This window comes from Mycetomoellerius zeteki, unplaced genomic scaffold (genome assembly GCF_001594055.1).
Source record: "Mycetomoellerius zeteki isolate Tzet28-1 unplaced genomic scaffold, Tzet1.0 scaffold58, whole genome shotgun sequence".
Taxonomy (NCBI): domain Eukaryota; kingdom Metazoa; phylum Arthropoda; class Insecta; order Hymenoptera; family Formicidae; genus Mycetomoellerius; species Mycetomoellerius zeteki.
The window spans coordinates 1,928,889-1,952,921 of NW_017257588.1; the positions used below are offsets into that span (position 1 = coordinate 1,928,889).

The 24,033-nt window shown below is 31.8% G+C and overlaps 3 protein-coding genes across 6 annotated transcripts in view; 1 reads left to right on the forward strand and 2 right to left on the reverse strand.

The window, feature by feature from the left end:
- The first annotated feature begins 615 nt into the window (after positions 1-615).
- Positions 616-15,625, forward strand: Tsp5D (Tetraspanin 5D). Of its 3 annotated transcripts, XM_018456524.1 has the most exons (6): positions 8,164-8,495; positions 8,575-8,675; positions 8,806-8,917; positions 12,662-12,853; positions 13,475-13,657; positions 14,029-15,625. In XM_018456524.1, the coding sequence occupies exons 3-6, from the start codon at positions 8,840-8,842 to the stop codon at positions 14,362-14,364; spliced, it is 789 nt and encodes a 262-aa protein (XP_018312026.1). In that variant the 5' UTR covers positions 8,164-8,495; positions 8,575-8,675; positions 8,806-8,839; the 3' UTR covers positions 14,365-15,625. The 3 variants fall into 3 exon arrangements, with proteins under 3 accessions (XP_018312025.1, XP_018312026.1, XP_018312027.1); XM_018456523.1 differs by lacking the exons at positions 8,164-8,495; positions 8,575-8,675 and adding an exon at positions 616-788 and having other exon boundaries at positions 14,029-15,624; XM_018456525.1 differs by lacking the exon at positions 8,575-8,675.
- Positions 15,626-15,703: 78 nt separating this feature from the next.
- Positions 15,704-17,754, reverse strand: LOC108728139 (uncharacterized). Its single transcript, XM_018456532.1, has 3 exons — positions 17,239-17,754; positions 16,005-16,244; positions 15,704-15,775 (listed from the first exon to the last, which is right to left on the reverse strand). Exons 1-3 carry the CDS (start codon positions 17,320-17,322, stop codon positions 15,716-15,718), a joined length of 384 nt encoding a protein of 127 aa, XP_018312034.1. The 5' UTR covers positions 17,323-17,754; the 3' UTR covers positions 15,704-15,715.
- Positions 17,755-20,187: 2,433 nt separating this feature from the next.
- LOC108728098 (uncharacterized) overlaps positions 20,188-24,033 on the reverse strand; it is a 4,328-nt gene continuing 482 nt past the window's right edge. For both annotated transcript variants that reach the window (XM_018456458.1, XM_018456459.1), the window contains exons 2-4: positions 23,605-23,781; positions 22,343-22,696; positions 20,188-20,300 (exon numbers count right to left, since the gene is read on the reverse strand). In XM_018456458.1, the coding sequence (XP_018311960.1) occupies positions 20,214-20,300; positions 22,343-22,696; positions 23,605-23,751 (588 nt within the window). In that variant the 5' untranslated portion in view covers positions 23,752-23,781 and the 3' untranslated portion in view covers positions 20,188-20,213. The remainder of the gene's footprint in view (positions 20,301-22,342; positions 22,697-23,604; positions 23,782-24,033) is intronic.

Consider the following 24,033-nt stretch of genomic DNA (forward strand, 5'->3'; position numbering starts at 1 on the left):
AAATTACGTAAAAATATTTAAAATACAATAAAAAATAATTTTTTTCGACTGGAATTGAACTTGTAACAACCCGGAATCTTTGTCTTACTAAAATTAGATCAAATTTAAAGAATTAATTAATCGTTACAACTTATAACAATTTATAACGTACATATATATATATATATATATACATACTGATTGCATAGCTATTAAAATACAACTAAAATAGCTGCAGCTACCAAATAGTTGTAATTAAGGCTAGCAGAACGTTATACTAGTCACATTTTTGCTATTGTAGCTAATATAATATAGACCGTGTTACTTGAGATTTGTCTCGTTGCTTAAATGTTGCCTAAATAATAAAGTTCCTAATTTTGTTAATGCTAATAAAACGTTGATAAAATTCTAATGTTTGGCCATTAAATTGTTATTTAAATAACGATCTCTAATCGCATTTATTATTCAAGATGACTTCGTCAACAAGCCATTGGAATTTTATACATTCATAAAACATTTTGGATATTTTCTTTATTGATTTTTGTAATTAATATTACGGATAATCCGTCTTATCGTCTGTATCACAAACCGTCAGATGGCGATCCTGGTATCAACTCGGAGGAACGGAGAACGGATGTTGCTGCAGACTGGTACCGCGCAGTCGATCCGCGAACTCGAAAGCTGCCGCGAAGCTACGCGAATCGACCTTTGACAGCGCTTTCTATGAACTTTTGTGAGCCACTCGGTGGCGAAGAGTTCGCGACGGCTCTCTACAGAGAACAATACGAATGAGCATCTTTATTCCACCTGTGAGTGACCAGTGTATTACGTTCTGAAAACTTGCATGTTTGATGGAACATCTGCTTTTCTCACATCGTTTTAAATTTCTGCTTGTTAAATGCGCCATATTTTCGTAAACTTTATGTTTTCAGAAGATTTATCGTTAAGATTTTCTCATATACTATTGCAAGTTTCGTTTAAATAAATACGGATGATTAAAAATGATTCTGCTGTGACGTCAGGATTAAAAAGTTGAAAGAAATAGTGAATAAAAATTGACAGTAAATGTGCTCAAAGAGAAGAGATATCTTAAGCTCTAAAGATTTCAAATCGCAACAATTTACTGGATTTTCATTATTGAAATAATAATACGTTATTATACTTTGTACATAGAAAGAATGATTTTGCTAAAAAATCTAAAAATTGAGCTAATTGCATTTCAAAATAATTTTGTTAGAAAAAATAATTATATACAAATATAAGGCATTCAAGCTGCCTCTTAAAATGTCAAAACCTTTTGCAGCATTACTCGTGTTTGAGCGTTCTATATAGATTTTAGTATTTTGATAGTGTTTAACAAAATTCTTTTTTTTTTTAAATCTGTATCTTAAAGTTAAATTTTTTAATTCTCTTTAGCAAAATCATTCTTTATTTCTTTCCATGTAGTATATTCCGTCATGACAGCGACATGAGTAAACCAGATTTTCAAATATAAAATTCGCTTAATAAAGCGAATGTGATTCACTTGCCTCTTGACCGGCGAAACGAAGTTATGAAATGCTTCGCGGATTCAGCATATGAAACTCACGTATTTATGCTTACAAACACAACCTGAATATGGTCGGCGTCGCGAACGAGTTAACGATAACTGTGTGGTACGTAAATGCACACGCGGGTAAAATTACGCGATTACATCACGAGAAATATTGCATGCATAGATTAGATAATGTTCAGACATTCTATTACTAGCATTATCAACAATGGCGATTTTTTACAATTCAATGAAAATAGAGTCACGAATGCGCAACTTTTTCTTTATACTTCATTCTTCACTTTCTGTGATAGTAAACGAGTATTTGAAATCAACAGATGTTCAGCAGATTGTACTATAAATTCTTTGACCTAATTGGGACTACTTATAATTTTTTATTAAAGTATAATATATCGAAGCGTCTGTCATCTCTAATTAACGATTAAACAAAAAGAACTTGGAAAATAAGATTTTGGAGTAGAAATAGACAAAAAATTTTGTTTTTTAAATTAATTTGAAGAATTTGCTTTTAATATATAGTTTTATTTTTAATTTTATTATGTAATTATGAATATAATAATGAAAAAAAAAATATAGATGCAATGATAAAATTTAAAAAATGTAAAAACTGTTTTTTAATCTTTATGTAAAAAATCTTTTAGATTATAGAAAAGGTTTTGAAAATTTTATTTGAGCGAGTTAAGAAAGTGATTAACAATTCTAAACAGATACGAGATATTTTCTAATATACATTTTTTTAAAGTGTTGTATATATTATAATATACAAAGCATATGCTTTGTGGATGAATTAGAACTATTTTGAAATATTACTATTGAAGGTCATATTTGAATGCGTCTCCTCCCCGTTGCCTCATCGTGTTAGAAGATGATTACGTTAGCAGTCGGATTAATACTGTCGTGTGTATCTCATGGCCTTATCAGTCTCGACAAGATGATTTAGACCTCGACGAAAAGAATTAATATGTTTTCAGCAAATTGTCTCGAACTGACGACCGCGACCATTATGCGAGTTTACTGACGTACGTGACTCTTTATGACATTTTATGCAAAAATTACTTAAATTAGACAATTTATCTACAACAATAATTGAATGCTATACTTCGTAGTGGTTACAACGGGATATTCCTTCACAATGGGGAGAAAGTTTTATTGTCTTACAATTTTTTCTCATGTATTTAAAAAAATCGGGACGTCGCTTTCTTTCAGTTTTCCACTTTAAATCGCAAGCACTTTTCCAGCCGTGTTTTAAGCCAGAAAATATGATAACACACACGGTTATCCCGAGTGCCAGGAAATCGATCGTGCGAACAAGTCGCTCGTCGATTTCTCTTCCCATGCGCCAACATTTAATAGAACAATGAATAGGTGCTTTCGTTGGCGAAGATATCGTTTCTTCTCGGTTTATTGCTTTTCCTCATAAATTGGTGAGAAATTGTGCGCATTCCAATCTTGAGTACTAAAATTGCTCTAACAATTTTATAATGTCATCCGCTCGCTTTCTATTAAGTTTATCATAACACATTGAAAATTATTAATCGTCGTGAAATAAAACTTGAATTTTCGAATGAATGTTTGAAATTATAAATTTGAGCACGTAAAATTGCGACTTCTATTCATTTGAAAACGTCTTATTTCGATCCTTAAGTCCTTAGGTATAAATTCACCTGCAATATGATTATTTTCAATATTGTAATAGTTTTCAATAAAAATTTAAATAACATTGTATAATGATCTTTTAACATTTTTTTTCTAAATGTAAAATTTGTGTATTAATACGTGAGTATTATTTGTAGTGCACTAAATTATTATTAAATATATAGAATTCGAGTAAAACTTTTGTATTGTACTTTCTTTTAATAATTTATTAATTTTTAGTAAAAAATATATGTAATTGTATTTTCTAAAATGCATATGCTTGTACTTTCTATAGTATTTAAGAGAATATTATTTTTAACAAAGGGTAACATGCAAATGCTCGAAGCACGACGCAAGAATTTCAATGACGGATTTGCGGTCAAAATAAGGCTTTCCTAATACCGTGTTTAAAAAGCTGATCACGTATGCGTGAGAAGGGTCGAGAAGAATTAAACTGACTGAATTCGTATTTGTACTCGGCTTTGTGCGACAAAGGATACGCATGCCTTGACATATCATCTTACGATTAGCGATTATTTATCATACGTAATACTTTGCAGTAATTTTTATGTAATCGTGATTCTTTTATTCGTCGATTACAGCAGGAAATTAAAGATCGTCGTAATAAGTATGATATTATATAGCTCACTCCATTGCACGAGAACTCTCTTCAACGAGCTCGTTACGCCCGATATTCTTCCCGCTCTAACATGACATAATTATAGCTTTTGCAAATCACATTCTCAACATGTAACCATTCTAACTTACACAACTATTTTACACAAAGTAACTAATGAATCCTGTAAATCCTAATAATGTATATTATAATTAATATAATATAAAGATAAAATGAAATAGTCTAAAAGTTTTGACTGTTTTATCAATTTATATACGGTTTTGCTGAAGCATTTAAAAAATTTAACTAAATACAAATACCTGAAAATAATTTTGTTTAACTATCAAAATAATTATACGCTTAAGCATATATATATGATGAGCAATACTGCAAAAAGTTCTGACATTCTAGCAATTAACTGGAATGTCTTAAGTATTATATGTTAAGTAATTATATGTATATATTGATGGTCTAACAAAATTACTTTCGGATCTGTCATCTGTGTGTATCTAGCTAAATCATTTATTATTGCGGTAGTTTAGAGTTTGCGTTTCAAGATCGAAAAATCATTTCGGGGCGAACATTTTAAAGGACTACATACGTAGTATATAAATTTACCCAGAATTATACAAGCATTTAAGATCCAGCTGGATCGTTTAAGGCATTGATTTCTATAGTTTGTGTTATCACATATATGGTCCTATAATATATTATATTATTTAAATTATTTGGTATCTAGCTAAATTTTTGGATGCTTTAGCAAAATCCTTTTTCTCTGTGTAGCAATTTGGAATACTTATGACGGGAACAAAGGATTAATATGATAAAACTGCCGATTACAGCTTAGCGAGATACTTTTGACAAAAGAGAATAATTGCATTCCGTACACGTATTCGACTACCGGAAGATTGATAACGCGTGAGACACGCGTGCGAGCTTCTTTCTTCTCGATTACATCACGTGGGAAGATAAACGTGTAGGATGCGTCAACGCGATTGTATAGCACATGAAACGGTGAAAGAGACGGCCGGGTCCCGCAGAGAGAGAACCGGGCCGTATTAACTTTTACATTTAGGCACCACGTCCACACGCGTTTCACGCGACGACGACGGGCGTCGGTGAGTGGGGAGATCATAGATGATCACAAATTGTCCGCAATTGGCAGGAAGTCGAGGCAGGGGGACCGTTTGTGCGCCCCTTCGCACTCTAAATGTACATTATTTTCGCGCAGCCTTCCATTTCGTCCGTGAAAATTGATCTCGGCGTCCATTTATCTCTACATATAACTGATGCACGCACCTCTTCAAACATTTTTTAATTATATTTAAAGGAAATAATAATGAATGCTTAGAATAATTAATTCTTTTAAATTGATTTCTTTTAATGCAAATTAAAACATCTCTTATTTTCTTTTAATTAAATAATAAGATAATAATAAATTAGATCACTTATGTGAATAACATAGAAGGAATAGTTTTGCTAAAATATGTAAAAATTTAATCATTACAGATCTAAAAATTATGTTATATGATCATCAAAATAATTTAGGACTCCCAAGCTGATTGCTAGAATGTCAAAACTTTTTGCATCATTGCTTGTTATGTTTGAGAGTGTATCCTGTATAATTATTTAATAGTTTAACTAAATTACTTTCAGATCTTTATATTTAAATACTTCGGTAAATTTTTAGATATTTCAATAAAATCGTTCTTTCCATGAATAAATTGAGGAGCGCTAAATATGGTTGAAGCTGAATCTTGGTGCTTAATGTAAATTATGCATTAAATATTGTGTCAGTTATTAAATACCCTTTCCTTTTTACTTTACTTACATACTTTTTTCTTCAAAATAAAAAAGAAGGCTGAACTCTTTATATTTTAAAGTACTTTGTACAATGTTAATATAAAATGTTATAACGCTAAAGCAACTTGATGTCATACGGATATCGGAATTTTTATGATAATGTAACAAGCCACTTCAGATAAAAATAAGAGCACATACATCGAAGTGTATAAATAAAACTCATACTCTGAAACGCACGGTGGGGATTTTCTTTCTTCCGCACCTTCCAGTATGCGCTATAAATGTCACCGTGTTCTTAACGCGTGATGCCGCTGAGGGCTGGAAAAGACGTGACCGCAGCAAGGTGAAGTCCACGAGCGTCTTTTGCGAGTTAAATACACATCAGCGATCGAACATTCTATTTTTTCATCATCTACGTCCCTTCCGTTCCTCTCTCCATTCGCTCTTCGTTTTATTCGCTCGCGCTTTTTTTCCTCGCGCGTTCTTATTTAACGGGAGGTCGTCCATGACAAGTGGCACGAATATAACACAGCGGGTGGAGTTCTGCGTGAGAGCGTGCGTAACTCTTGATAAGGCGAATCAATATTATTCAATTCTGATAACGGACCTCATTGCGGCAAATAGGGAGAGAACGCATTAATCATGCAATGAGCTGATAAGAGATTTTTCATTGACTCGCGAATGCTTCAACACAGTACCCATGTGCCTGTGTTTCTTTTTTTCGTTGGAAAGTGTCGATATCCGTAGCACGGATCACTGTGTTAGACGTACGAACTTTCCAAGGACACTGGAAAATTATTCGGCGTGTTAATTGCGCCGATGTGCGAGTGTATATGATTATTATATTTTTGTTATTATTATTAAGAATTAAAAATCATTGATACCTTTGAATTATCATTGAAATTAATTATACGTTTCGTCAGGTAAACATTTAAATTATTTTCACTCTGTTATCGCTTTAAGTACAAGAAAAAAATCTTTTTAGTAATCATGGCTCTAAACAATCTGATTTTTTCATTTTATTTTCTTCCTAAGGGTACAAGAGAGAGAATTTGATAATTCAGTGAAATTGATCGCGTTCCACTAATTATGCTAATTACAACATATATATCGCGAGCAATCCAACGAATACAATCGTTGGATCGGAAGCATTGTAATAACGTGAGACCATAGATGATAGCATCCACCGATGTGAGAAATATTGTAAGGATGTTCTTTATTTAACGGTTTCTTTCGTCGTATTGTCCGATCAATATTATTTGCATAGCTATCACGATGACTTAACGTAGGAAACTCACATGGACCGGTCACTGTAATTTGAATTTCCGATGCGCTAATACATGTTATACATAGATCTCATGAACTAGATGGGGTTATTTGATTCTCTAATGCAGTTCACGTTTTTCATTAGCATATTAAAAAGTTAGACTCAAGAAAATTATATGAAAGAAGAATTAATATAAACTTAATGTTGAAAAGATATATACGACCGTTGATGATTTTGGAACGGTCTACAAAGAAAGAATGATTTTGTTGAAGTATTTAAAAAAATTTAATCAGATACAGATTTGAAAATAATTATAGACCATCAGAATAATTATGCTTAAGCATTGTTAGAATGTCAAAACAGCATTATCATTATGCTTACGTCCTATTTCCTCAGAGAAAAATATAGATGACAATTATCCATAAATACAGAAGCTTGCAGCAACGTTGCTGCAACGTTTGCAATATTACTGTAATACTGCTAGAACATTGCAATGTTTCTGCAATATTGCTGAAATGACCTGTGTTATACGAACATAAAGGTAATTATACGTGCAGCTATAAAGTAGTTTATTCAATGTACATTAATTCTATATAAAAACTTGTATAGTTATCACTTTTATAATTGATACAAGTACGTCTTTTTTTCTGGGTGTACATTATTATTTTGATGGTTTAACATAATTATTTTCAGAATTATTGTCTGATCTAATTTCTATAGGCTTCAGTGTAAAACCATTCTTTCCGTATATAAGATTATTGCAGATAATGTAATTTTATCTTTGGTATCAAAAGGAAATGGTACACCGTGGGAAGTGGCTTGAAGTGATGTAGTTACTATACGCCTGAATGCGAGTTTCTGGGAAAGCGGATTTTTATATACGAGACCTTTCGGCGAAAGTTACCTTCACCTTTGCACCTTAGCGTTTTGCCCGTTCTATGTGTGTGTACATGTGTGCACGTAAGAGACCTCAATCTGGATGCAAAAGGTTAACGAAGAGCAGCGGCACAAATGCGCGAGATGTGAAGGGAATAACGGGAGAATGAGACTGGACATCTCGTAGTGGCCTTGAAGATGCCTTTTTTTTTTCGCTACTCCATTATACGATTGCCTACGGGAAAAGTGACGTTCGATGAGCAATATCCTTTGTAAGTGTCACTTCCACTCCTCTTCCCATCGCGATCTACATGATACCTACGCGATCGCATATGGGTGAACGGCTTCGCCGCGGCTGTCCCGTTAACAGACCTAGAAGGCTCAGAGAGGAGACCAGACTGGAGCCAATCGTATCGGTCGGTTCTCAGACACATTGGCATGGGCTCGTCTGACAAGGATTGTCTGGTCGGGTCGGCCTGCAGTCAGTCAGCCGGGACAATCCTACAGATCTTCCTCGACGATGCGTCCGAGAGCGGGATCTTCGCTCACGTAGGTCGCACGTCGATCTTCTTGTTCTCCTCTTCCCCCTTCACCTGCTCCTCACACTCCTCATCTCCCGTTCCTCCACTTCATTTCTCTCTCTCGTCTCGCGGCTTCTTCCCCTTCCTCCCACGTCCTGTCCACCTCAGGTTGCTCTTCGAACGTAGATGTAGTATTTCCTGGTGATCCGTGATGCGCATCACAAGGCTCTCGCGCTGATGCGCACGGTGGGTTTCTTATCGGTGATATATAATTATCATAATGATATTTTTGTGATGTAAAGAAGAGCGTAAAGTTTGATTTTAGTTCTCCGCGCGTTTATACAACTGAAGACGAAAGTTGCTGATTGAGCCGGTGTAATTAACACCCGTAAACAATCGCCGAGATAGCTTCGTAACCTTGAACAGGTATCGCTGTCTCACGTTAGTTCGCGATACGGTGCTAATCTCAAGAGTTTTCTCATAGCCAAAGAATACATTTTCTATTCGTCTCCTGCCTTTGTCCAAAGGGATCACGTTGCTATTTCTACGTTTCCAGGAAACGTTGCCAGTCCCTTCGGAGTAAGGACCTGATGAAAGATCGAATCATGGGCCGCACAGGATACACGTGCATCAGGCACGTTTTCTGCTCCCTCAACGTTTTAATCTGGGTACGTAGAGGTGCCTTTTTTAAATCAATTAATCTTAACGCTGCGTTTTGATTATATAAAACAATTTTTTTTAATAATAGAAGTGACTTGAATGCGTATACGATTGGGAATTTTATCTAGTATTTTATTTAAGTAGCCCATTGACAAAAGTCGTTATTGGTAAAAGTCTCCACTTGAAATTTTTTGGGCGAGAGCGAATAAATTTGTGTATTTTTCATTCGAATTATCAATAAGACTTTTCTTTTAGTTAAGAAAGATTTATTAATTTAGTTAAAAAAACGTATATAATACGGCATGAAAAAAATATAGTTTTTATTTATTAATTAAAATAGGATGCACTTGACTGATTTTGCAGCTGAAGAAAGGATTTTAATTGATTTTAAAAAGTGTTCGCTATTTTTATTAAATAATAACTGATAGATATAACTGTATTTGCAGTAGGGACTGAACTTCTTTTGCGATTAGACATCTTCCATCCTTGATTTTGTAGGGATTGTATTATTTCTATATATGGTATGTATTTTTAATAAAACGTTCAGTTTGTTTTGATCCGTTTAAAACTAGAAGAAGCAAACAAAATTCAGAGGTTACAACATCTCATTTTTTTATTTTTAGATATAGCAGCTTTTGCTTTCAGCTCTACTTCTTTTGAGATCGATCTACTTTGCAAATTATTTGCGAGTGGCACTTGAGCTATATTTAAATAACTCGTTCGCGTTGGAAAGATATGTGTGAGAACTTTTCAACTTAAATGAAACATTTCGTTGCTGCGTATAATTCGTAAACACGGGTGTACACGCGTATACAGTGCAAGTGCGCGGCTCGAATTGGTCAGAAATGACAGAAATGAGACAATAGCGGTATTAACGACCCACGCGGGTCAGCGATTAAACCGACGACGCGCTTTTGTAATTCGCGCCGCATTCCACCGCATTCGCCGTTCTCCCGGCTTTATTATTCCACTTAAAATCGTCCGCCCGCGTCTGTATCGCGATGAAAGCCTTAAATAGGGCGTTGAACCGTGCTCTATGAGCTATGAATTTACGGTACCCGTAAGTCGACAATAAAGTGCGGTACCAATTGCTCTGTATGCTGTAAAACTGGTACACGTGTCTTTGTGTTCTTTATTGCTGTGAAATGCGTCACCTGTTGTCACTCTGTTTCACTTTGATACTAATCACAATTCATTGCGAACTCCAAACTGGGTAAGTCAGTCTGGACTTCATTAGATTCATTAGGTATAATTACTCCAAACTCAAAAGTTCTTGACAAGACAGATAAGAGACACATTGTTAGATAAATCATATCTTCAATTATATAAAAAATTTATATTAAATTATATTAAATGATTAAATTATTTAATTACATTTATATTATATTATTTATACTTATATTAAATTATTTAACATTTTAATGATATATAGTTAATAATAAATATTTTAACGACGATACAAATTAAATATTTGGTGGTCAACGACACGTATTGCAGATTATATAACATTGTTGCAAAAACGTCCCGTTTTTGCGCACGCACCATTGACGGTAATTAGAAAGTACGGACGCGCTCTTTTGTACAATTAGCTATCGGGGTCGCGTAACAGTGCATTAATTTCTCAATCATGCTGCGTCGCAGAAGTTGTAATTTATAAATTACATTGCGGTTCTTCCGCAGATGTTACTTGCTGCGCGTAAACACGTTGGCCTCATCATTTACAGTTGAATTCGATAAGGAAGGACGTTGCTATCGCGTGTCGGATATATTGCACTCTAGAGGATGAATTAACCGTAAGGTCAACATTCACCTAGTCGCTCAGTCGACTTCCTGTCATTGATAGCACAGCAAGGTAACCGCCGACTTAGAAAATCTGCCGCCCAGAAAATCTGCAGTACTCTCTTACGAACATAGGACAAGGCTCTGTGTTTGCGAATAAGTTAGCAGGTGGACGATAAACCGTTAAATGTATACGGGTGACCGCATCGACATCCGATACACTTTGCTGCTTAGTGAAATAGCGTTGCACAGTTTCGTTGTTATTTTAATTCTTATCGCGAATGCGAGAAATGTCATGATGTGATTTTGCCATTCACTCGTCACACGTTCGTTGGCGCATTGACCGTGAGTTAAACGAATTTCGCGATGGCTGTCAACCATAGGCATCGATCTTCCTTCCGCGTCGACGATTCGAAATGCATCGCGATACTTTCTAATCCACGGTCCACTTTCCACTTTCCGATTTTACTTAAACGCAGCATAAACGAGAATTCGAGATAGCTTTGTTCTCGAACGTACATTGTCGGCGACAGTCGAATGAAAATAACGCGTCATTGACCCAATGAACTCACGTGCTATAAGTGGCGTGTGATAAGAATCTCTATATGCTTTTAATTATAATATAATTTTCTAGATCTTTCAGTAGGGGAAACCCGGGACTAATTACACTTTTTTTATATGATAATTTTTGGTAACTAACTTATAAATTGGATAGATTATACCGCAAAGATATTTATCAAAAGCTGAACATTTATATTATTATTTGTTAAAGTTGTAATTTATTTATCTCACATTAGTGAAAATATTAAAAGCACTTGTAACAATTTATATTCATTCATTCTACATATGGGACAGTTTGTTACAATTATCAGCTGGATAAATTGTGATAGCTATAAATTCTTTTAAATATATTAATTATTTATAAATATATTAAATTCTCGAATGAAAACATCTTTTGCCAATAAAATATCGAATTTCGCTTTCGCTGCAGATTTCTTGACCGAATCAAAATATTTTCATAATAAAGACCATCAAAGCTGTGACTGAAAGAAAGCAATTTTGAAATATTCAATATAATCATTTGTACAATCGTGCAATATAGGATGGGCTGAAATACATATGATACGACCGAAAAGATGATTCGGTTTAAAATAAATCAAAATGATAGAATAATTTTTTTGCATAAGGTGTTTTTGAAAAAAAAAAAGAACTTGAAGGTTACATACATGTGCACATGATACTTGACGTAACAATTTTTGCTAAAGACAATCTGATTTTTTACTATTAGGATTTACTAATAATTCAATCAGTTCCATAAGATAAATGAGTGAATTTATATGAGACAAAGACTAATTTTATTTCTTATACATTTATTTTTTACTTAACTGTGATATTGTTGAAATGGTTGGTCATTTTGTTGTATACAAAGTTGAATTCTGCAAATTTAATTAAAATGGATTGTTTCTAATGTATTCTGTTTTTTTAATTTTTTAACAGTGCAAGAATATTTTTTCCTTTTAACACTTAAAGTGCCAACGTTTCTCATTCATTGAAAGAACCAAGAATAAGTTACTATGAAAATAAAAAAAATGAAGAACTAAGTATTTCATCAGTGTAAAGAATACTGACGTAATTATTGAAAAGTTAAAAAATTTCAAACGCCTATCTTTTACAAAAGAAATAGAATTTAAATCTAAAAAATAAAAACGGTCAATAACGACCACTCGACACTTCTATTGTTCAGGATAATAAATTCAGAATTTTTCTAAAAAAAAAGGCTTTATTCGAAAAAATTTATTCTTTTATTTCCTTTAGTTTAAGCCGTAGAATCACCCTCTTCTCGATTGTACCACGTATTTCCCATCCTGTATACTATAATTTCGACCTCAATGGATCAGCGTTTTAAGTACGTCCGTCGAAAGTCAAACGTTTATGACGCGCAGAGCAATTGACGGGCGTAATTTATTTTACAGTTATGCGCTTGCGGAATTTTGGGTGCGGGCCTTTGGCTACGACTGGCTTACTCCGGATACGCGACCTTGGTACCGCAGTACAGCTTCGTGTCGGCGGATTCGCTGCTGCTCGCCGCGGGATGCGTCACATTCGTCATCGCCTTCTTCGGATGTTGTGGCGCGTGGTTCCAGTCAAGATGCATGTTGATCACGGTTGGTACAACGTGATCCATTGTAAAACACGTGCTTTGCAAAAAGCGCGCGTGGTACAGTATACTTACGGACTTTTTGTGATACGCACGCAGTATACTACATATGCGGTGCACGGACTGAAGCTTATAACTTGACAATCTTGAATATCTTTGTCGTCAGTAAATCGTGATTCGAATTTCTGTTGTCATTTGAATAATTTGTCACAGAGCAATACGCGTGCTGTCCATGCTGACTACATTTTTTAATAATCTTTTAATCATCTTTTTTCCTCATTTATTTTGCTCATCCTTAGCTGACGTTAAGATAATTAATCTGCCTGCTAAGCGAAATAAAATATTCTTTTCATTATACATAGTTTATACATATGGAATTCGTGTAGTATGTGACGCAATATGTGACGGATCGATAAATTCGTTTACATATTATATGAGACCTTGCGTGTATAGTGGTAATTACATAGAATATGAGATTTTTTTCCCCGCTCTTTCAATACTTGTTTTCTCTTGATGAAAGAAATAAGTGTTAGAATTAAAAAACTTTTGAAAATCTCAAAACTTGTAAAGAGATGCCTCATGTAAATAATAATAGAAAGAAAAAACATTTACATCCCGTAATTTTCAGTATTTCAGTCTGGTAATACTCATGTTTCTCGCCGAGTTCATGCTGGGCACCTTGGCGTTCGTGTTCAGAGAACACCTCGCGAGGAGCTTAAAGGAGGAGCTATTGTACGGCATTGAGAAGCATTACAATATTACGAGGGAGCCGGGAACACTTTCTGCCATGTGGGACCATATACATACCGAGGTTTGTTTAATTATTTAATTAATATTTGCAAAACACTACACGAGGTGTTACAGATTTCTGCGTTTCCTTAATTTATTTTAAAGAAACTTTTTTCAAAGAAACTTTTTTCCACGTAGTTAAAAAATCAACTACTCCATATTGCATAGGATGTTAAATTCCCAGTGAGAAATGACAATGGAATCGATGTCGATTCCATTGTCATTTCTCACTGGGTTAAGATCTGCTTTTTTTGTGGCTGAACTAAACAAATACATATTTGATGTTTGATAAAAGTAAGAGAGATAGTTTTAGTGCAGCCCAATGCAGAGACAAAGAATAAGTCTTAAGTAAACGCTTAATATGATGATGCAGTTTTAAATGTACACTTGCAGTTTCATTGCTGCGGCGTACGCGATTATACGGATTGGTTCCAAATCGAGGCGTGGCCAGAGGAGGATCGGGTTCCGGATTCTTGCTGTATGCAACGAGAACGATACTGCGGTCGTCTAGATTCAGAGGGTCGTAACAAGGAGCTCTGGTACAAGGAAGGATGCGCGACCGCCATTCAAATGTGGCTGGTAACCAGACTCCACGTGGTGGGCACGGTGGGCCTCGTCGTGGCCTTCCTTCAGCTATTCGGCCAGGTGGCCAGCATGATTCTCTTCTGTACAGTCAGGCACAAGAGATCATCTCACACGTACAAGAGTTACGACACTACCAATACCTAGAATTTCAGATCGATCTTAGACGAGACAACTGTCTAAGATCGATAGCACCCTTCTCGCGCATTTTTTATTCCCGTTGCATGCAACAGGAACGAATCTTTTTGTAATCGTGTCGCTCCTTTTTTGAGGACTTTGTCAATTTCATCCGAATTTGCAAATTCGTATTAATAGGAATATGAGTACAATGAGCGAGACGAAAAATTGTTAAGAAAGAGCATGAAAAAAAAAACGAAATGATTAAGTTTTCGATGATTATTGAACGTTACTTTATAAATACATTTACATATGAGACAATTTAAGTAGATAAAAGTACGTTGATGTATAGTTGACCAAAAAGTTTCTGCTGTGTACCAAAAAATATGATAGTTATTCAATGGATGGACTTCCTTCTTAGTTTGGATTTGATAATGCTTCTTGTAATCTCCAATGATTAATATCGCGACTTTTAATAATAGTCCAACTTTGTCAGCTGATATTTATATTTGTAACTGTTCTAAGAGAAAGCGTAAAAAATGTATAACTTGTGAATCATTTTAATGTGTATAGATAGATAAAAATTTATTGATCGTGTAGGTAAAATCTATAACAGAATGGGAAAGTTGATTTAAATACAAGAACAAATTGTATAACGAGGCTAAAGACAATCGATCATTAAATTGTAATTTTCTAGTGGAACAAGCTCATCCTACTTTCGTGGAGTATTCTAATCCTTATATACTCAATATTCATCTACAAGAAGTAATCAATCGCTATCTTATAATAATTGTAAAATCTCTGTTTTACAGTAATTGTATGTCATATTGATTCTCAACGTTAACAATCGGGAGCAGTTAGATAGATAGCGTGCATGATTATGTGATTTAGTCCTGAGTATTCAATAGAGATTGTAGATCAAATTATCTTCAATGTCATAAGCATGAATGCTTTGCTAAGATTTTTGTATTCAATATATATATATATAATATATAAATATAGATAAATATATAAATTTAGTAAATTAAAAATGATCGTTATTCTCATATGTTATTTGATATCGACGAAGCAATCAATTGACCATAAGTTAAAAGCAATGTTAAAGACTGTACAATGCAAAATCGAGATAGTAAGACGATAGTTATGTATTATGTGTATTGAACAAATTACTATTAATAATAATGTATTTATATGTAATGAAAAGCTAGCCATTATATTCAGTTCTATTTTTGACTTTATCATTTAACCAAAATGAACGAATTACTGTAGACAAATAATACAAATTGGTAGTACAAAAGACATTTATATTTGATGAATTATATATATTTGCGAATTACTTACCAAAATTTGAAAAAAATTTTATAATGTTACCATTTTTTAATTATAAATATGGGTATATCCACTTGAAGATTCTGATTATCATACTTAATATTTCATTAAACTGCACATAAACATAAAATTTTAATTATTTAAGTATTGATATTTATAATTAAAAGAGGATTAAATGTTAAAGAATATAAAAAGAATATAAAAAAGAAGATTCAATGTTGAAGAATATAAAAAGAATATAAAAAAAGAAGATTAAATGTTAAAGAGTATACACATACATATATAGATGAGAAAAAAAGAAAAATGATTTTATTTCTTTAAATAAATAACGTTACGCTTACCGGTTGCTGCATAGCGCGTACTATAAAGTCACTCGTTGAATTTAGTGTTTTTGAAAATGTTGATAATATATTCTTAGTTCCTAATATTATTGATTTAATAAGGTTCAATATCATTCTTAATGGCTGATTGAAAATATTATTTCCACAATTAGTTACATCAGAATTATCTCCAGTAACATCCGTTGTTTTATTTCCATCATAAGCCTCAGTTGTAGAAATGACAGGAAGTTTAAATGTAGTCTGTGAAACAATTAGATATGTATACCGATAAGAATATGTAAGAAAAAACTTTACTTATCGGTATCCTTGAATATAAAATCAAGAAGGGGTATGTAAAATAACTTGAGCTAATCGATGAGTGAGTATTTTAGACGTAAATTGCATAAAATGTTTCGATGCATACAAAACTTTAAAAAAAAAACTAAATAAATATTTTTATTTTGTAATAGGAAATTTAGTTTATGTAATGGAAATTTAAATTTGAAAAATGTAAGAAACAATATTTACATAAGGCTACAAAGTTGGAAAATTTGTGTTAAATTAAACATATTTCACATGTCTTAAATGGTTCAAATTTTTATCTTAATTTAATATAAGATCATAAGATATTAAATTGATGATTATTAGAAAAAAAATAAAAACGTAATGTAAAAAAGTTAATATAAAAACACTTTGACATAATTTGGAAAAAATTGTGCAGGAAGTATATTTTTAAAATCGACATTTATAATATATAAAATTAACACGTAGGTTTAACATTTATTTTAGGATTCTTGTTTTAAAACCACATTATTTTTGTATTATTTGTTCTTTTACTCATGAATTGTGTTATTTTTATACTAAAAAATGTTAAATATTAATTTAACACAAAATGTTCAACTAACATAATTACATACCACATTAAATTAATACTCGGATGTGTTAGAAACTTAATACAAAAATTTTGACGAGAACAAGTTCAAACACAAATACAAAATGTTTTTTATTGCGCAGTATTCCAAAAATAAAAATAAACTTGTACGGCTACTTTAAGAAAAGTTTTAAAGTAATAAAGAGAGGTGATAAAATTATTACAGATTGTTCTATTATATCTGTAAGTATTCGCTATTTATTGTCAGAAAAATTGCTTCTGTTTTTAGAGTAAGTTTTTCAGTTAAATACATTATCAGCAATAGTTATAAACAATTTATATAATTTATAAGTGTTCACATTATGATGCAAAAAATTCATGTACCAGATCAGTATCCCTTCTATTTCTAGCATTTCGCGCTAAGATAGTGCTCGCGAAGAACAAAATCAACAATAGATGCACACGCATTTAGACTTTCGAACGATCACTATTTTTCGAAAAAAATATTGCAGGTTTTTTTAGTTTCTTTAGTTACAAGCACACTTATATGGCATCACTGAGATATTCGAGAATTAACCAAAATAGGGGTGAATTTAAAAGCAAAAGACGACGCTGATCACATTGCAGTCCTTTTATAAACGAATATTGCTTATTTTCTTCTCCCTACCTGACAGTGGACAGAGACTATAATTATTCCTGTACTCGCGATTTGCATATCGCCAATATATTTTCAAGCCACTCAAAGCATGCGCAATTTCATGTACAACCGTAGTCAGCACGAGCTTAAAATTTTAGCATATCGCTTAAATTTTAGTATGAGTCAGTGATAATATCAGTATAGCTTAATGTTATCAGAACCAAATTATTATATGCGTATACTATTTTAGCTATGACGATATTTCGTGAATTTTCCAACAATTTATGAATAATTTGTGAACAAAACACATAAATTGTGAACAAAACATATAAATATATAGAATGAGTCATATTTTAAAACTTTGTGAATGTTTCCGGATAAAAAGAGAAAAACAATTAAAACATTCTTATAAATATTAAGAAATTGCAATTTGCAATATTCAACAAATGCTTCATTATCGAAATAATTGATAAGAATTTTGAAATAATGATTGAATATTATATTAAATTCTTTTTTTCAGGTGTGAAAAATGAAAATTATTTGATTTTATAATCGTATGTGTCAATTATTTCACGAAGCATTTTAACGTTTACAGAAATAATTTAATATTCATAGAAACATATTGTTCTTTCTTTTGATTTAGGCTCACTAAATTTTAAAACATACGTGAAGATTCAGCGCCTACAAAACTATAATTATAAGAGAAAATTTTCAACATTTTATATACTGTGTTTATGCCATTTAATTCCGTGATGTAAAAATGCGGTAAATATTCGGTATATAACGCCGCCCCCTCCAATTTTCCTATAGTTTGTAAATTTGTGTATTTTCATGCGTAGTATATTCCGAGAAAAAAAATTGTTGTTCACAAGTTTCATCCATTCTAAAAGCCATTAGTCATAAATCAGAAATTAGAAGCTGGAAATGGACCAATCACAGTCGTCAATTTTTATTTTCTAATTTTTGATTTATGACTTATGGCTTATTATAAAATGGCCATCATTCCCTTATTATTTAATTTCAAAGTTTTTTAATGTCGGTAAATTCATGTTAGAAATATTCAATTTATCTGCGATCTTGTCAGTGGTCCATTTTCTCTGTGGCTCTCTACTATTTTATCAACATTGGCGATTTTATCGACAATGTCAGAAAAATGGATGTAGCCACGTAGTACCAAACAAAAAATGGATGTACTGGCGCTAGTGTACGGGCGATTTCGCTGGTGCCATGAAAAACGTCGAAATGACCTTTTTCAGATTTCTCTTTGACATATATAATATGTACATTTAAGATTACTATTGTACGTGATAAAAAGAAATCGATAGAGTATAAACAGAGAGAAAACCTGAGGGCCTTTTTCCTGTAACCGCAAACTCCCACCGCGCACTACTGCCCTCTGAAGAAGTAGATGTAAACTACACAACAATATCCATTTTTTTGCGGTGCTCCTGATGGAAATAAATCGCTGAAATATCGCTGAAATAACTAAAATTTATCAAATTAATATTCAGATTTCTCTCTGTCTGTATTCACAGTCAGATCTTATATTTAAGATCGTATTAAGTACAGTCTTAAGGGGATGCTAAAGTTGTTCTACTTTACCATCATTCCTATTCGGTGAAATATCTCCGAATTGAATTAACGGATTGCAAAATTGTTTTTACAGAATTAAAGTACGCACAAACAGGACCTCAGCTGTATCGGATTTTATGAGAAAATCGAAGAAGTTTAAAAATTCGTTTACTTTTAGCTCGTACAGCTGACACCTCAGTTCTACATTTGCTTCATACAAAAGTTTTATAGTTTATATCTTGAAAATAAGCATACGGCTGAGGTCACATTATTGTAACGAACGATACCGAGTTTGTAGAACTAAGATTGAAAGTTTAGAAGAAAAGTTTTTTCACCGAATGGAAAATACATATATACGGATGCTTTGCGAAGACTGAGACTGTCAACAGAGCCGAAATTCAGTGTAGTAATAGTTGCGCGGTCTTGCGATAGATGGTGTAGTAGTTAACTTGATTGAAAATTCAGTTTCGAGTTTCTTAATATTCAATAATTTTTATTTCCACAATAGGAGATACCAAATTAAAATTTTCGATTAAGGATCCATTAATAAACATTGTATCATTAAAAGATTTACTAAATAAAAACGTAAAGATTGTTACTGCAGAACCTGGATTCGGATTTTCTTGAAATATACACGAATTTCGTGTTATGATATGCATTTTGTATACGAGATATCTTATATATAAAAGCAAAAGTGTTATAAAAATTTATAAGCAATTTTTGTATTTTATATTTTATATTAAAAAGATTGAGTCTATTTTTTTGTTGTATCGACAAAACATATGATAACAAAAATTTGTTTATTGATTTAACAAGTTTGATAAATATTTAATTTTGAAACTTCCTCTTCAAGACTTCTTTTAGTTTTTATATCTTGGCACATATAACGTTTAATAACATCGAATTCCTATATTAATTTTTACACAAAACGAAATGAAATTGCATGACTGACAATATACGTCCCATTTCTGGGTCCTGCAATGTTTGCCGTGTCCTATATGTGCAAGAGCCACTATCTTTTATCATAGTCCCCCCTTTTATATTTATATTTATGTATTTATTTATTTATTTAATTAAAACATTTTATTTTTAATATATTTATATACATTTGATTAATTGTTTTGATTAATTTATATTCAGTTTATATTTATTATTCGAGTCCGATGATCCGTGCTCCTAATTTATCCAATGTTTGCGTTATTCCTCGAGAAGTTTGTTTAGCTATACCAGTGGGGAACTGAAATCACAAAATTTTTTTACAAATTACTGTATTATATATTTAGATGGATTACTGAAGAGATTTTGTTTTGCTTTTTAAATTTATTTTAATTAGATTTTTTTAAATAAAGTTTATTATACATATATGGTCTAGTATCCAATATGACCTACTCGATATTTATGTAATTACATAGTAATTCAATAGATAATATTAATAAGTCATACAGGCTGTTTGCCTGATTCGACAGCATTAGTTTATTGCTCAATTTGTTTATTCTATCGTTGTCTGTAAGGCAATATGCAGAACGTCGTGATTGTGATGTAATATTTTGTACACTAAGAAAAAGTTGTTCTTTTTACTAAATTAATTGTTTATATATTTGTCTAAATTAATTTAGTTGTCGTTATTTCTTTTGTTGGAGAATGTATATGTTTAAGTCAAATATAATATGTTTGACTTAAATATATACATTCTTCATTGAAACAAATAAAGACGAACTAAATTAATTTAGTCAAATGAACAATCTTTTATCTTACAATTAGTATAGGTTTAAGTATAAATTGCTTTCTCTCTCTTTACAACTACCAAGACATGATTATTGATTTCCGTAGTTCATATTATTGCAGCTCTCTCTGTATTTCTACTTTACAATACTGTACTGTTTGTAATCAAAATCCAATATTTCAGAAATATTTCAACTGAAAAGTGAAACATATAATAAAATTGCGAAATATGGTATGTCTGCAACATTTCTGAGACAGCTCTGGAATAGCAAAATGTGCGCAATTCTTGCACATGAAACCTTGTTTAAGGATTAATGAAATGTTACAGAAAGAATCTGCAATATTTTTGAAATATTACCAAAAAGTTTTCAGTTATTTTTAGTACTTCAAAAATGATATTTAAATATATATTTGAGATTGATACTTAAATATCACATCTGAAGTACTTCAAATTTATTAAGAATTTTGTAATCTGTTTACAGATTACAAACTTATTGAAATAAACTTAAAATATCTCTCAAAAATGATAATTATATCGCCAACTATTTTAATTAATTAATCACATTATATGTATAGACACATATACATAATCACTAGAAAAATAGAAAGTCACTTATACCTGCAGTTTCCATACAATATCATATACAATATTCATATACAAAAATTTTTCGAAATTAAAGTAGAACAACTCACGATAACATCAAAATAACATTAAACGTACTGAAGCGTGATTGATCAAAAAATTACTTTTAGTAAACATTTTAGAGCCATTTTAAAATCATGATGATTTTTTGTTCTGTTTAAATATTTTTCAATTTATTGTATATGATAGATTTTAGAAACATTTCTGTTAAAATATTTCATATGACATATTGCAGAATCCTTTCAGAATTGTTGCACATGAGATATGAAAGGTTGAGACATTTCTAAAAATTTTCCGCAACAATCGGTGCTGTATGGGAGAAAAGTAATTTTTTCTAAGGTAGACCTAATATTGCCAACCTAGGTATACTGAATGAATGTACACACATTGATTGTAATGTTTTTTTTTTGCTACCTTTGTTATTTCAAACAATAGATTCTAATTCACCTGCTAAACATCATGGAAATAAGTAAACACATAGATAAGTAAATGAGTAGATATACAAGTCAATTGTCTTACACATCAATATGTTAATAAATTTATAATCTATATAACATTGGATCACTTTATTTTCTATTTCTTTAACATTTTATAATAAAAAAAAATAAAGACATACTAAAGTTTAGGCCATATTGGATACATATGTATTAATATGATTTAAATACTGCTCTTTCTTAAAATCTTTATTGCACCTATGTCAATATTTAAAAATATTATATATTTTTTTAATGTTCCGAATATTTTTTCTTTTAAATTTGATCACTAATTTTCAATTTTGTACTTAGCAAAAAATTAGAAAAAAATCGCAGCTTAGATAAGGTCTAGTTATCTTATTTACTGTATTAATACATTTACTGTTGTTTAATTTAATTTAATTTATTGTGTATATTAGAATTACAATTTAATGTACTTACCTCTACTAAGTTATTCAAAAAATTACTGAAATTCTCGAAACCGTTAATGAAAACCCTTCCGATTCCAATAAATTTATCTCCCCTATTACCATATTTTTCTTCATCCTTAATTCGATCAATAAGTGGCTTTGGTGTCAAGAAACTATCCAAAAGTCGTCTGATGTTGTCAGGTTTTCGTTTTTCTAAAATACCTTGGGCGGTCTCATTTTCTAAACGAATTCCTTCTTGCGGTATCGGTTGAAATAAAACTATTGACGTTGTATCTTGTATAGGTTGTATTGATGTGCGACTTTGAGGTTTGTCAGATTTAACAATTGACGGATCAAGATCACTTCGAAATTCGCTATTTATATGCTGTAAAAAAAGAAAATTTTTCGATATGTCAATAATAGTTAAAAATTACACAAATAGAAAGATATTGACAAAAGCCAATAAAATAACCAACGAAAACAGGAAGAAAATGCAAAAGGAATAACAAATTCTATATATTTTGCAATGCTCAGTTAACATGGCAGTATTATGATATTTTGATATTATTTATTTATAATTGGATTTTTTTATTTGTTTTTAAGAATTATTCCATAGGTCCCTACAGACGAGCGACTTTGTAGCGTCTAAGACGTCCGTGGGATTTTACACACTTGGATACTTGTACATGTCTTGAATATCCGCTGGATAACTGAGATCATCCATGGATATCACAAGATTATCGCAATATCCCAAAATGACGTCCATTGGACATCTCTAGGGTAAAGTGTGCTGTGTGGAATTATTGACCAAAAAATTTCGAATTAATGCTAACTAGAATACACGGTGACTTTACATAAATTGCAATGAAGATATTATGTGGGTCTTTGCGAATATCATGTTACCAGAAATAAATTGTCGTTGTATAAATGCTACAGTAATTACCTCTGCTCGATTGATAATGATGTTTCTAGCCAATATTATAAAATTGACAAATCTTCCTCTGCCAATTCTAATAGCATCGCTGACACGTTCTAATAATTCCTACGAAATAGCAATTTTGACTTCGCCTGCTGATTACAGTGGCGAATCACGAGAATCTAATTAGAATTTTGGATACAGCTAAGGAACAATTTTTTAAGTAAATTTTTAGATTTAAATTAAATTTAGATTTATGACTTTTTGTTTTATTGCTTTCAATGAATTAGAACAATCTAATAATTACTTTTGACTGGCGTTTTCCAAAAGTTGCATTTTCATTTATTTTCGCGAATTATATAAGTAAAAAATTTTACCTTTATTATTTCCAGTTTTGAGGGTACAGCGTTTTCGGTATTATTTTGTATGTTGTCAAGAGTGAATTTTGTCGGTTCCTCCACAGGACGAGCACCCAGTAAATCCAACGAGCAGATAAATGATGAAATCATTAAAATTCGTAACATGGTTTTCCTTAGTGAAGTATAAAAAAGTTCCTAAAATTATATCTTTTAAACAAAGAGAAGTTTAAAATTTCGAGTTCTTATAAAACTTATAAAACTATTAATTTAAATTTAATTAGGAAGATTAAAATAATTTTTCCGTTAAAAAATTAAATTAATGTACAACCTATAAATATGCTCTGTCCCTTATTTTAAAAAAAGAATAAAATGAAGTATTTAATGACACACACACACACACACACACACACACACACACACACACACACACACACACACACACACACA